Source organism: Talpa europaea, assembly GCF_964194135.1.
Source record: "Talpa europaea genome assembly, chromosome: X".
NCBI classification, from domain to species: domain Eukaryota; kingdom Metazoa; phylum Chordata; class Mammalia; order Eulipotyphla; family Talpidae; genus Talpa; species Talpa europaea.
This window is the reverse complement of record NC_140081.1, coordinates 46,609,181-46,622,608: the sequence shown is the minus strand read 5'-3', so window position 1 is coordinate 46,622,608 and position 13,428 is coordinate 46,609,181. Positions and strand designations below refer to the sequence as shown.

General features: G+C 52.0%; 1 protein-coding gene across 2 annotated transcripts; it reads right to left on the bottom strand.

The window, feature by feature from the left end:
• Positions 1–5,707: 5,707 nt before the first annotated feature.
• On the bottom strand, positions 5,708–12,694 carry GDPD2 (glycerophosphodiester phosphodiesterase domain containing 2; the record flags this gene model as incomplete). Of its 2 annotated transcripts, none has more annotated exons than XM_084259282.1 (13): positions 5,708–5,794; positions 5,934–6,081; positions 7,639–7,787; positions 8,014–8,235; positions 9,970–10,120; positions 10,216–10,298; positions 10,406–10,551; positions 10,710–10,803; positions 10,983–11,081; positions 11,609–11,668; positions 11,836–11,929; positions 12,219–12,325; positions 12,590–12,694. In XM_084259282.1, 13 exons carry the CDS (start codon positions 12,692–12,694, stop codon positions 5,708–5,710), a joined length of 1,545 nt encoding a protein of 514 aa, XP_084115408.1. The 2 variants fall into 2 exon arrangements, with proteins under 2 accessions (XP_084115408.1, XP_084115409.1); XM_084259283.1 differs by having other exon boundaries at positions 12,153–12,325; positions 12,590–12,670.
• Positions 12,695–13,428: the final 734 nt, after the last annotated feature.

Here is a 13,428-nt window from a genome sequence, read left to right as displayed (position 1 = left end):
GGTAGTTTGGACCAGGGTGGTGGCACTGGAGGTGGTGAGAAGTGATTGGATTCCGGACATATTCTGGAAGGGAGAGTTAACAGAATTTGCTGAGGGATTGGATATGAAGTATGATTCCAAGATTTTTTTGGCCAGAGCACCTAGAAAGAGGAAATTGCCATCAACTGAGATGAACTTGGTTTTAGAAGGGATACTTGGTGGGAAGAGATCAGGTACTCTTTTTTCTTTTAAAGATTTGGGGCCTCCCTGGTGGCGCAAGGGGTTAAGACGCAACCTATGAAGCTGTCCGCAGCCTCTGCAGCACGAGGAGTTTGATCCCTGGCTGGCCAGGGAACAACTCACATGGCGCAGCAGACTTCTCCTGTCTCGCCCGCTGCTCCCCTCAGCACTGTACTTTGGTGAATCTGCCTGTTCTGTTCCCCACTCTGTCTCTGGTGAATCCTTTCATTCCCCACACCTCTGGCCTGTACCCCAGCTCTTGTATGCATAAATAAATCTTTAAAAAAATAAAGATTTGGTACTTTTTTTAAAATCTAAAAAAAGATTTATTTATTTATGCATACAAGAGCTGGGGTACAGGCCAGAGATGAGATGGGGGGGGTGAGTGTATTCACCAGAGACAGATTGGGGAACAGAACAGGCAGACCAACTGAAATACACTGCTGAGGGGAGCAGCGGGCGAGAGAGGAGAGGTCTGCTGCACCATGTGGGTTGCTCCCTGGCCTGCCAGGGATAGAACTCATGCTGCAGAGGCCACAGATTGCTTCACAGTGCGGTGCTTAAACCCTTGCGCCACCAGGGAGGCCCTGGTACTTTTTTTTTTTAAGTTCTGTCCCCACTCTGTCTCTGGTGAATCCTCTCACCCTCCTGCGCATCTGGCCTGTACCCCGGTTCTTGTATAAATAAATATTTAAAAAAATAAATGATCTATTTCATGCATACAAGAACTGGGATGCAGGCCAGAGGGGCGGGGCAGGCCAGAGGGGCAGGGTGAGGGTGAGAGGATTCACCAGAGACAGAGTGGGGAGCAGAACAGGCAGATCTACTGAAATACACCGCTGAGGGGTGCAGTAGGAGACACAGGAGAGGTCTGCTGCATGGCATGAGTTAGCTCCCTGTTCAGGGATCGAACTCATGTCACTGTTGATAGCTTGATAGCACTGAGGTTTTAACCCCTGAGCTACCAGGGAGGTCCTAGGATTAATCATTATTGTTAAATGAACAAATACATGAGTACCTTCCTGACCAAGTCTAGGCTAGGCTGGTAAACCCTTCATATGCTCAGCGGTTTGTCGAGACAGAGCATTAGACTCTTTTCCTACTTCCTAAAGGTGGCTCAGAAAACACACCCCTCTCTCACCTGTAGCCTGGGCCTGCTGAACTGCCTTGTTTGTGGCATAAGCATTGCTAGCCTGGAGTGGATGGAGAGAGTCAAACTGCCCTAGGCATGTCCCATCCTCACTGACTGGCCTTTGTCTCTTTTGTCTTTTCATTTGGTAATGTATGGGAGTAAAATGCCTTTAGGTTCTTAGTGAATTTCTCTCCACTCCATATGCTCTCTAGACTCAGAGGGGATTGGGCTAGCAAGCCCTGGAGGAGGTCAGCAACCCTAAGATGATTGGCTACTTGGAACTCCCTCCCAACAGCTAGGTCTCAAGCCGGAGATCCCAGGAAGACCAGCAGCCCCTACAGGCTGAAAGCTGTCCCACACCATGCAGGCAGCTGTGGTTGCTTATCCACAGTACTGAGACTAAAGAGACAAGGAATTACCTAGCGGAAGGTACTCAGGAGAGTCCATTTCTCTCTCCAGTGCTCTCAGCAAGAGATGGAGTTGGGGCAAATGCAGCCTGTATCTGAAGATCTGGGCTCAATCTTGAAAGTAGAGCTTTATTGGGTCACCCCAGTCTGTGGAGAAACTGTGTTTCTCCACCAGTGTGTAGGGAAACAATCGTTCTTGCCCCAAAGTCATCTGGTTTCACCCGGGGACCAAAGACTAGGGCTGCTGAAGGTAGAAATTTCTGGGTTTTGGGTCTCCCTGGTGGCGCAAGAGGTTAAAACGCAACCTATGAAGCTGTCCGCAGCCACTGTAGCACCAGTTCGATCCCTGGCCAGGGAGCAACCCACATGGCGCAGCAGACCTCTCCTGACTCACCCGCTGCTCCCCTCAGCAGTGTATTTCAGTCAATCTGCCTGTTCTGTTCCTCACTCTCTGGTGAATCCTCTCACTACCCCACACCTCTGGCCTGTACCCCATCCTTGTATGCATATGTAAATAAATCTTTTTAAAAAAAAGAAATTTCTGGTTTGCAAGTAGGGGCATTGCTGTGGATGTGCATCCTTGGCCAGCAGGAATTCTAGCATATTGGTTGTGGATGGGAATAATTTTGGTGATGAGTCCAGTAAGGCATGAAGATTTCCCCATAATTCCCAATGCATGGGTTAGGGAACTCATACCTTAGTACATTAAAATAAGAAGGTTCCATAGGAATGACTATACACACACACACGCACACTTCAGTGGAGACAAGTGTTCCTGAATGAGGCTTCGCTATAGAGTAGGGAAAGATCCTGAGGTCTTTTGACCCGTGTGAATAGGGGCAGAGCCCCTCAAGAAGGAAAGAAATAAAACGAATGGGAGTGGCTGAACACAATTCAGCGGTTTCCTAATGCAGAGTCTGGTTTGGGGCTAGCAAATTCCTGTCTCTGCGCTTCCTCTGTTAGGAAGCACCCCATCCTTACGAGGGCCTTTGGGGACCAGAAATCCACAGCTTTTCCTCCTAGTAACCTAGCATTCTAGCCCAGGAGTAGGTCCAGGCAGGGCAAGGCTGTGGCCACAATAAACCCCTCCCCTTGGGACTTATTTCTTCACTCTCAGTTACTACAAGGGGAGCCTCACTGTAGCAGAGGCCCAAGCCATGATAAGCTTAGGGGAGAGTATGCCTGGAGTCCTGCTGTAGGCTTTCCCTTAAGAATTCCAAGGCAGAACTACCAGGCAGAGGGACTGGCAGCCAGAGAATGTCTGGTTCTGCCACAGCTCAGTCCACATCTCTACAGGGCATGATGGCAGGGGGAGACTCCTTCCTCCGTCTGCTTCCAAACCGAACTGGGTCGGAGCTGTGCCTGGGCTCTATTAATAGGCCCCTAGCCCAGCCTGCTAGCCCCAAACCCAGATGCCAGGAGCTGTGAGTCAGCAGCTAAAAATAACGGAAAGCAACTGCACTCGAACCCCGATGAGCAGCTCCCCCTGGCCCTCCGCCCTCAAGCTTTTGTCAGTCTCCAGTCCAGGGCCTCACTGAGGCTAAGAGCGCCACAGCGGTCCATTTCTCCTTCCTGAAAGAGGAAGTATTTGTGGTGGTAGGCTCAGGTCCAGCTCCTTGAGGCAAGGAGTTAAGTGTTAGGACTGGGTCCTGGCATTCTGGCCAGCGGACTTGAACGCTGAGGTTAGAGAACTGCAATTGCCAGTTTGGGGACCGGGAGCTCCAGGTTGCTGTGGCAGTAGAGACCCCACGAGGTCAGCGTTAGGTCGGAAGGGGAGGGGAGGAAGAGGCTGCAGGCAGTGAGGCCAGGCGCCTGGGAGGGGGCAGGACCGTAGGCTTGGGGGGGAGAAACGCAGCGTGGTTAGAGCTGGCCGTCCCAGTCAGGCTGGACATCCCACAACTTTGGCCGCGGTCGGCCCAACTGAGAGGCGGGATCGCGAAGCCGGGGAACTAAGGAACTAAGGCAGCTCGAAAAGGTGGCGTGTGAAGGACACCTGCCGGTACGAGGCGGTAGGGAGCCCGAGAAGCCCGGGACCGCAGCGTCCATGCATACCGCGCCAGCTGCGGACCAGGTACGTCGGCGCCGACAGCTGCCCGCGTGTGTACGTGTGTGTGCGTGCATGGCGGGGGCGGGGCGGCGAGGGAAGGAGGGGGCCGAGAGCCGGGAGAGGGGCGGGAACACGAATTCAAACTGGCTTCCGGCCAGCCCGAAACCGGAAGTGGCCGGGGCACCCTGGGAACCGTAGTTCCCGGGGCTGCCCCGCCACCGAGGCGAGTAGGCTACCGAGGTTGCTAGTACTGCCCCGGGCCCACTACAGTGAGACAGCAGGAGTTGGGAGGCCAACTTCTCGACCTTGCCAGAGCCTTCATTCGCTTTTCCTTCGCGTGGAGACCCTAACCGGGCTTAAAGACGGTGCGGCGGGGGATTGAAGAGTCGGTCGCAGAGCCCCCTTCAGTCTCCTTTTTGACCTTAGCCGCTTGCCACCCTTCTAGCCGACTCTTCATCCTAAACCAGCTCCCGACTGGGCACCTTAGTCGTTTAGGCTAAGGACTCAGAGCAGCACACTGGGGAACTTGCTCCGGGAAGGGACGGCGGGGTCGGGAACTAGACCCGGAGCGCTGGCCACAGTAACGAAAACCTGTGGGAATCGGACCGTGCCCTCAGGGTCCCGAGTCAAGGGCACTAGTGCCCTATCGGCACGGGAAACAGGTGGCATTCAGCAGAAACGTGTCGATGGCGACCGCCGCGGCTCGCTTCTTAGGACAGGTGACCACAAGGTGGAGCCACAGCGCAACTCTGCGCCGCGCGCCTAGGCCGCCTGGCACGCCCCAGGTGGCGGCCGCTCTCCGGCTTCGCTCCTCCTACAGCCCTTGTGGCCCAGGTGGTCCTCCCCTGCCCCCAGCCAAATCCTAATCCTCCCCCGGTGTCAGGTCACGCCCAACCTTAGGTGGAGGGTGCATTCTTCAGTCAGTCCTAGCGCAGAAAAAATTAGGCTGTGACCTAATGGGATTAGGTTCATTGAATAACAGATTTAACAGACAAGAGGCAGGAACCAACCCGTTTTGAAGAAAAAGCCATGCACAGAAAAAAAGCCAGCTGTAGGCACAGGAGTACGTGACTAGATGGTCTTTTTTGCCCCCATCTTCTAGTTAGGAAAGCTGCTAAATTGTAGGGGTCAGGGGAGACAGTGAATGGAGTGGAATTGGCGTCTGCATCATTTTATAGTTCTCTGGAAAGGCCGGTCTTGTCATCTCCTTCTGTCACTGTTCCCTGCTGTCCCATACCCGACACACCCGAGCCTTCCACACGTGAACACATTGCACATCGCTCTGAAACATTATCTTGGCAATCTCCTTTTCACTTCCTCCACAAGTGAAACTTCTCATGAGTCACAGTCTTCCCAATTACCACCTGGGGTCAAAATCGCAAGGCAAGCAGAGTCCAAGGAAGCTTGGGCCATGCTCACCTACTGAGCAGAGGACTCTCACAACCCAAGACCTCCTATTGTCAAATTTAAGCCTGCCCAACCCCATCAACAGTCCACCTCAAGAGTCCACCTCAGCCACTCTCCCTTCTTTGCCATCCGCCTGTGCAGACAGGCCCCAGACTCAGGCTGGTGGGGGCCAGGACAGGACATTCACTCCTAATTGAAACTGTTGATCCCAGTCAGCAGCACTGCTGTCTCTACACCTGGGGAGGGTGGAAGAAGGGGTCATATATGGAGTGAGCAAGGGGAAGCCTGGAGGATGAGAAAATGGGGTGAAAGGGAAAAAGTTCTTACCAGTTCTCTTTTCCTCACTAGCACATGTCCTATGGGGAGAAAAGCTTCCCGTTGTGAGTTCAGCCAGCTTCAAGAACAAATTTTTGACCCTGGGTTCCCCCAAATGGCCTTTAAGCCATTTTATTATCTGGAGATAACAAAGGCCAAATAAATTGAGGCACAAAGCACTTACCTTTGGCTGAGGAAGGCCAACAAGAGCAGCAGGGCAGAGACACAATTGATGATGATCCATGTTATTAGGTAGGTTTGAGGAGGCTATGGGAATAGGAAAAGGCTCCTGTCAGTGGGCAGAGTGCCGTAGGGGTATGGGGGGTAAATAAGAAAGAGAGGGTCAAGGTTAAGAAGAGCCAGGGATGGAGGAAGAAGAGGAGGGGGTCAGTCCCAGGGCCCTTACAATAAGCCAGACAGGGCCACTCATCTGCTGCAGCAGCTGGCAGTCATTGGTGGTGACTGAATCCACCCCTGCACACCAGAGGAGGGAGAAGAGCCAGGACTTGTTCACTACAAATAGGTTCACTGATGTGTTATCCTGGTGCAGTGCCCTGTGGATGTGGGGAACAAACAGGGAACATCTAGAATTGTGGGGCACAAAGCATGGTGGACAGCCCCCATCTGTGCTTGAATCTATAGCGTCACTGCCAAGAAGTTATCAGCTCTACCTTGGCATTAAAGCCCCTGACCAAAAGTGAAATCACTTTGCCTAGCTGGACCCTGTCACCCGGTGGATTCTGCCTATGGGGCACAGCTTTGCTGTCTGTCCACATGAACGTGTCTCTCCTCTTTGTCCTACGAGAGCCCTCCAGAGGTCTGAGGAACGGTGACCATGTGCCCCTGGCGCTTCTCCTCTCCAGGCCCAGCTTCCCTGTTTCCTTCCACCACGACTCTTGGAATCTGGGTTATTATTCCCTTTACCATACAAAGCTCTCTAATCTGATCTTGGTTCACTTCACCAATGTGCCTTTCAAAGTATGGCATTGCATCTGCTCATGCTATATCCCAGGCAGGCTTGGAGCAGCTTTGAGTAGAGCAAAATTCCTCCCACCTCTGGACACTATGACTGTATGACTGAGGGTCAGGTTATCTTTCAGCAATGTCACTCACCATGAGGACTCAATAGGCACACCGTTCAGTCACCTGGTCTTTTTCTCACATACTTTCCTGCTGATGCCACTGTCTCCTCTTTTGTCTTTGTGCAATTGAGTTTCTTTTAGGGCCCCAACATAGGCCTTAGACCATTCAGGGCCTCTATTTCATCATCAGTGTAATTCATTACCAATTCGTGTCTTTTGGACACATCAACAGTTGATAATGAGCAGGATGAGAGGACAGTGAGGATCAAACCTGATGTTGTGGCTCCCACCATGGTGACAACCCAGGAAAAACTCCTTGAAATACTTACAATAACTGGGTTATCATTCAGCCTGTAGTTTTTCTATCTGACCACAAGGACATTATAAGAGACCTTGCAACTGCATGTTTCAAAGTCCATCGTGCTGACAGGCTAGGCCAGCTTCTGGGGCCCAGCTCAGATCTGGGATTCTCACACCTCTCTCCCCTGGCTCCATCCTTTCTTACATTTATTTCATTGATATGGAATGAAAGCTCAAATCCTTCTCATAGCTGACAAGGTCTGACCCATTTTGGCCCCTGCCTACCTCTCCAGCCTTGCTTTTGTGTGCTCATGAGGGCCGCTGTTTCTGCTCTTCTGCAGCTTCTCTCATGGTTCCCTGTGGCCCATCAGGTCTCAGTTCAGACACCACCTCTTTAACCACTCTTCCTAAGGGGGCCCCTTCCAGCCCCGCCCTTGCAGAGGTGATCCCTGCTCTGCTACTTCTCCCCACTGTATTGACTTCAGGTCACTTATCACGATCCAACGTGCAAATATTTTGTTCACTGCTTTACTATCTGTTTATGTCACTAGAATGTGATAGGAACCTGAAGTAAATAGTGCGTGACGCATAGCAAATGTGTGATAAATATTTCGTGTATGAGTAAAGGAATGAATGGCCTTTGCCCCCCCCTCCACCCCCTGCATTGCCTCTTCCTGGCCAGTAAACGTCTCACGTGATTCCTCTCAGCTGCTTTCCTCTGGCACTCACTTGATGTCCAACTGTGGCAGGTCTTGGTAGGGGAGGTTGAGATACTGAGGCCTCTCAGTTCTGTTGCCTCCTTGCTGTCCATATACCTGGCGCATTCCCGGTGCCCGCTGTTGGACATTAGCTCGATCGTCATCTGGTAACCAGAGGACCTGTTCAGGGAGGATGGGCATGAAGCTGGGGAAGGCCTAGGGATTCCAGGGCCAGGGGGGCAGTGGCAGAGAGATGAGAGGTTTGACCACATGGTGGGGTATATGAGCTGGGGCGGAACTCTGGGGCAGGGCCACTTCAAAATGGCCTATAGGTCATTTTTCCTAGAGAAGGCAGGGGAAAGGGGAGAAGGGCTGGAGGGGGCACTTGGGGTCCTGGCAACATCACCATGTCTTGGGGCACCCTTGCATTCAGCACAGTCTCCACTGTCTGGTTCACAAAAGTGTCATGGTATGTGTGGTTTTCTGGGGGACGGCGCAAGTCAAATATGATGGAAAGGTTGAGGCTTGCAGCTTCCTTCAGTAGCTCTTCCAATGTGGGTACTCTCTGATTCTCAGCCTCTTTCCGATCACGGTCTGACAGCTGCTTGGCCCACCAGAAAGTTCGCCTCTATAAGCAAGGGAAACTAATTTGAAAGACTGGAAGAAGCCTGCAGACCAGCCTCCACAACCCACATCCTCATTATCTTCTCTTGTTCCTTCCACTTGCTGCCCAGCTCTCTCCCACCTCTGAGTCAGAGTCTTTCTCTAAACTGTGGCCCTCTTTCCTTATTCTGTGGCCCTTACTCTAGTCCCTTACTCTGTGTTCTCAACTTCCTACCCTCCCCATTTGCTGACTTCCTTTCTCCCACTATATTTTCTCTTTGGTCGCACAGAGACCACTGGGCTCTTGACCACTTGGTCTCCTCCTAATCCATCAGGCCTTTTCTGGCTGCATCCACATCCCCTCCTTTCGCAGCTCAAAGTACTTTTCCAGCACGCTCAAAGCCTTTCCTGTCCCATCTGCCCACAAATCCCAAACTTGCATGCAATTCTCCAGTTGTCTGCACCCTCCACCCCTAGAACTGTGGTACTGAGAACACCATGTGGACCGTCTACTCTGTATATTATTTTTCATTCTTGGTTTTGCTTGGCCATCTTTTTACTTATCCTTGATGTGCTCCCTCTCGCATTCCTCCTATCCCTAATCTCTACCATTCTCTTCTCCCTGCTTTGTAATTAACAGGAGACCTTACCTCCTGATCTGTGAAATGGAAACAGCTTGTTGTCAACCTATACATTAAATATTTACTATGCACTGGGCAGCGTTAGAAGTACTTTATGTGTATTAATTTATATAATCCCCCCCAATAATCCTACAAGGTAAGTACTGTTTTTATTCCCTTTTTCCAGAGGAGGTAAATGATGCACAGAGACATTAAGGAATGTTGCCCAGGCTCAGACAGCTACTAGTGGTGGAACCAGGATTCAAGCCCAGACATTTCCTGCTCTTAATCACTCTCATGTGTCACCCTATAGTTAAATGGGGGAAAAAAAGCAACTTGCCAAGGTATATGTGTAGTGATCCTATTTGTGCAAAGTGAAACCTGTATATGAATATATAGAGATAGATAGATAGATATATAGGCATATGAAGAATTGTGTGTATACATGTACCCAAGTGTTAACAGTGAATATCTCAGAAAGTATGGGAGACTTTTCAGTTTTTAGGTTCTGATGTTTTGGGTTTTCTCTCTTTTTTTTTTTTTGTAGGGAGCATGTATTACTTTTGTGATCAAAAAAGGAGAAACTGAAAAAATAAAGTATCCTTTTAGGTGTTTTCCATCACCTGCAGGATTGAGGTCTGTATTCTGGGTCTGGCATTCAGGGCCTTCTGAGAGCAGACCTCTGCCCCCCTAGCCAGTCTCACCCCCCAACTACTCTCATGAATTCGATCTCCCAGTACTGTAGAGCTACTTTTTGTTCCCAGGGAATCTTTTTTTTTTTTATTCTTGTGGGTTGTATCTGGCTTCTCCCCTGACTCAGATTCCTATTTCCTGCCTGGCCCATCTTCAAAACCACTCTCTCTCCATAAGCTGCTCAGGCATCTTTTCCCACACCCACCCTGCCAAACACTGCCTTCTCTTTCCTCTCTACTGTAAAGATACTGCTATAGTTCTGGGTTTCATATCCTGATAGTCCATTGTCTATGCTGGTTTCTTTACTAGGTGGGAGTGACTTAAGGGCAGAGACTTTGCATATTGCCCGGCACAGAGTTCATTCAGCAAATGCTTATCCGTGAGTGAACTCTGCCCTGAGTGTCCCTGTAGGTGACTGCCTCTCCCCAGAGGTTGACCTCACTCACCTCTAAGAACCAGGCTCCAGCATTGAGTCTCTTCAGTTCATTCCAGGAGAAGTCACTGCTGTGGGCAGTGATTCGGTCTGGGAACACAGAGGCCACATCTGTGGTTCTGCTCAGGCGATCATCATGCATGAGGAACGGGACCCCATCGGAACTGAGAGAACAAGGGGTATCAGGGTGCCAAGCTCGAGCTGGTCCTCTCTCTTGGAGCTCCCCTGCTTTGTCCCTTAGCCCCCCACCTTCCCTTACCTGACCATCACATCAGTCTCGAACACAGTAGCTCCACATTCTGCTGTCTTCCACAGGGACATCAAGGTGTTCTCAGGGGCCAGCTGAGAGAGGAAATTGGTGAGGAGGTATCAGGGAAGTGTGGGAGTTTGGGAACTCACAGGCCTGGTGACAGGAGCCTTGCCCTCCCAGCATTCTGCCCAACACTCACCATGGGGGCCCCTCGGTGTCCCACCAGCTCAGGCTTGCGGGGTAAGTCTATGGGTTCCATGATACAGGGTGAGGATATGCATAAGGGGACCAGGTAAATGGCCAGAGCAACTCCAAAAAATAGGAGCAGTAGCAAAATCTTGGGACCTGTGGGGAGTAATGGGGGACAGGCTGTGGAAAAAGGGCAGGAGTGAGCTCTGGAGGCCTAAAGCAGAGCGCAGGTGGTAGACCATGCAGTGGGAAGCAGAAGCATCAAAGGCCAGTGATGGGTGTTTTTTTTTTTTTGGGGGGGGTGGAGTTGGTACCTCTTTGGTGGATATGGTAGAAGGTACGAGCCACAGGCCAGGCCAGGAGGGTGACGCCAGCAACTGCTCCAATGTGAAGGAATGGGGCTGTGGCCTGCAGACAAGAACTGGTGAGGAGGGCTTTTCTTCCTGGTGCCCTTTCCCTCTCCTCCTAGGATCTGACTTTTGGAGTTCAGAGCTACTTGCAGTCTTGGATGACCAGGGAGCAACATATGTTCTGGGGTTGGCTGCAGGCAAAAGCTCCCACCTAGGTGCTGGAGATCAGCCACTCACCTGCAGTGACACACGTAGGCTATGCCACTCCTCCTGCCACTGGATGTCTAGTCCCACGAGGCCAGCGACCACAAGAAGTATAATGAAGATCAGCAGCACCTGGGGGGCCAGGGATAAGTGCATCTTCTGTGTCATCCCAGGCTCATGACTCACTGTCTGCCCCTTCACCCTATAGAGATGGGACTGTGGCCTTCCTGCAGCATCCACCTTTCGCCTTTCACTCAACAAATATTTTTTTCTTTTTCTTTTCTTTTTTATTTTTAAGGATTTATTTATTTATACATACAAGAGCTGGGGTACAGGCCAGAGGTGTGGGGTGATGGTGAGAGGACTCACCAGAGACAAAACAGGCAAATTAACTGAAATACACTGCTGAGGGGAGCAGCGGGCAAGACAGGAGAGGTCTGCTGCACCATGTGGGTAGCTCCCTGGCCGGCCAGGGATCTAACTCGCACTGCAGAGGCTGCCCCTTGCGCCACCAAGGAGGCTCTCACTCAACAAATATTTACTGGGCTTCAGGTCCTGAGTTCCAGCTCAGGGATAGAGTAGTGAGGTCCTAGGTAACTAGCTGGCCAGGAGCTGGGTCGAGCAGGCCACCTCTCCCATCATTCCGGTCCCCACACTACCTTGTGCACACAGTGCAGGTGCAGAGGCTGGCCACAGAGTCGCAGGAGCAGGGCCAGGAGCTGGGGGTAGAGGATGGTGGAAGTAATGAGACATCAAGAGTGGTCACTGAGGAGGGTGCCTCAGGCCACCACCCCCCTCTCCTTCCCTCAGTGGCCCAGTGGCCAGTAGAGCTGAGCAGGAAGGAAGGGCTGAAGTGGGGGTTAGGCTGATTGGTTCCCAGACCCACCAATAGCAGGGATGCATATGTGACCAGCAGAGAGGTGACCAGCAGGAATACCAGGGACCAGTCCATCCAGCATCCCCACTGCTTGAATAGGAATCTGTGCAAAGGGAGAGGAAGGTGTACAAGTGGGGGAAGGGGTGTTAATACTGATAGGAGTGGGGGTGGGTGGATCCAGGAGGAGGACTAGAAGGGACTGAGGGGAAAGCCCTTTATAGGACCAGGGACTTCAAGGATGGGGGGGGGGATTCACAGATAGATACTCTAAGGAGGTTGGGTAGCAGGAGAGCTGGGCAGGGCTGGGGATGATTGAGTGCAGGGTGGGGGGGTTCCCAGGGTGGGGAGGAAGCTGACAAGTTTGCGGAAGGGGTGGGGGGCACATGACACACTCATTGAAGTTGTGCAGGTCGTTGAGAAGGACGAGCCCGATGTACAGCCAGCCCAGGGAGAGGAGGAAGGTTAGGAAGAGCAGACCAAACCAGAAACAGTCGTTGCACTGCAAAGGGGCAGGAGAGAAGCTCAGAGCCGATCCCCATTTCTGGTTCAGAGTCCCCAGCGGATTGCAGCTTAGGGGCTCTTTCTGCCAAGTGTTGGGCTGCTCTGCGCTGCTCTGAGGCAGTTCTTTTCAAATTTGAGGGAGATTTTCTTCCTGGGGAGGGAAAACCCCTTCCCCCCAGCTGCCTCTGAGCTTACTGGGCCTCCTGATCCCTTTCAAGTGGCCTCTGCCTTAGACTTCCACCCCCCTCCATCCCTACTCCACCTTAATGATTTGCATCCTCTCTTGGGGGCTTTTCTTCCAGTGGCAGCTATACAGGCAGCCGAGGCACTGGGCCCAGATAGAGCAGCAGCTGGGGCGCTGGGCCATGTTGAGGGCCTGGGGGAAGGGACACTGGGCTATTAGGGACCCTGGTAGAAGGCAGATCCCAGCTTCCCTCCCAGTGTATCTAGAACAGGGATGGGTTGGGGAAAATATAGAAGAGCAGAGCCCTGGGGCACTGCTCAGCAACGTGGAGGTCATGGGACATGCCTGTGGCCATGATGGATGAGTTGGTAAGCAGAGGGGGACAGCTTTTAATCTGGGTACGTGGAAAGTCAGTGGGACACCAGGAAGGTCTGGCCTCTTTGCAGGCAAGAGGCACACCCACTCTCTCCAACTCCTCCACATTTATCTGACTCGGGATGGAGTGCTGGCCCGAGGGTGGGGTAGGGACTCAGGAGAAACTGCCCAAGGTGGGGCAAACTCAATTCAGCAAGTTGAGGCAGATCTGGTCAAGCATGAGGCAGCTGCATGTGGAAGAGCCTTCCACTTCAGGAACCCAGAGTAAACTGAAGCAGAACTTCCAGTTCTGACCTGGGGCTAAGGGAAGCCTAGCTAGTTGGCCAGTTGCTATGGATACAGAGATTGCACATTTCACAAAGCCCTCACTGAAAGATCCTCTGTCTCCACCTTCCAGTGGGCAGGGGGCACTTCTAATAAGAGGAAGACTTGGGGGGAACAGTTTGCCTGGATCACCCCCAGCCTTCTAAAGGAACCCATTTCCTGGCCACAGAGACCTGGTAAATCCAAGCAAGCCCTTTCTTCCCAGTCAGGTACCTTCC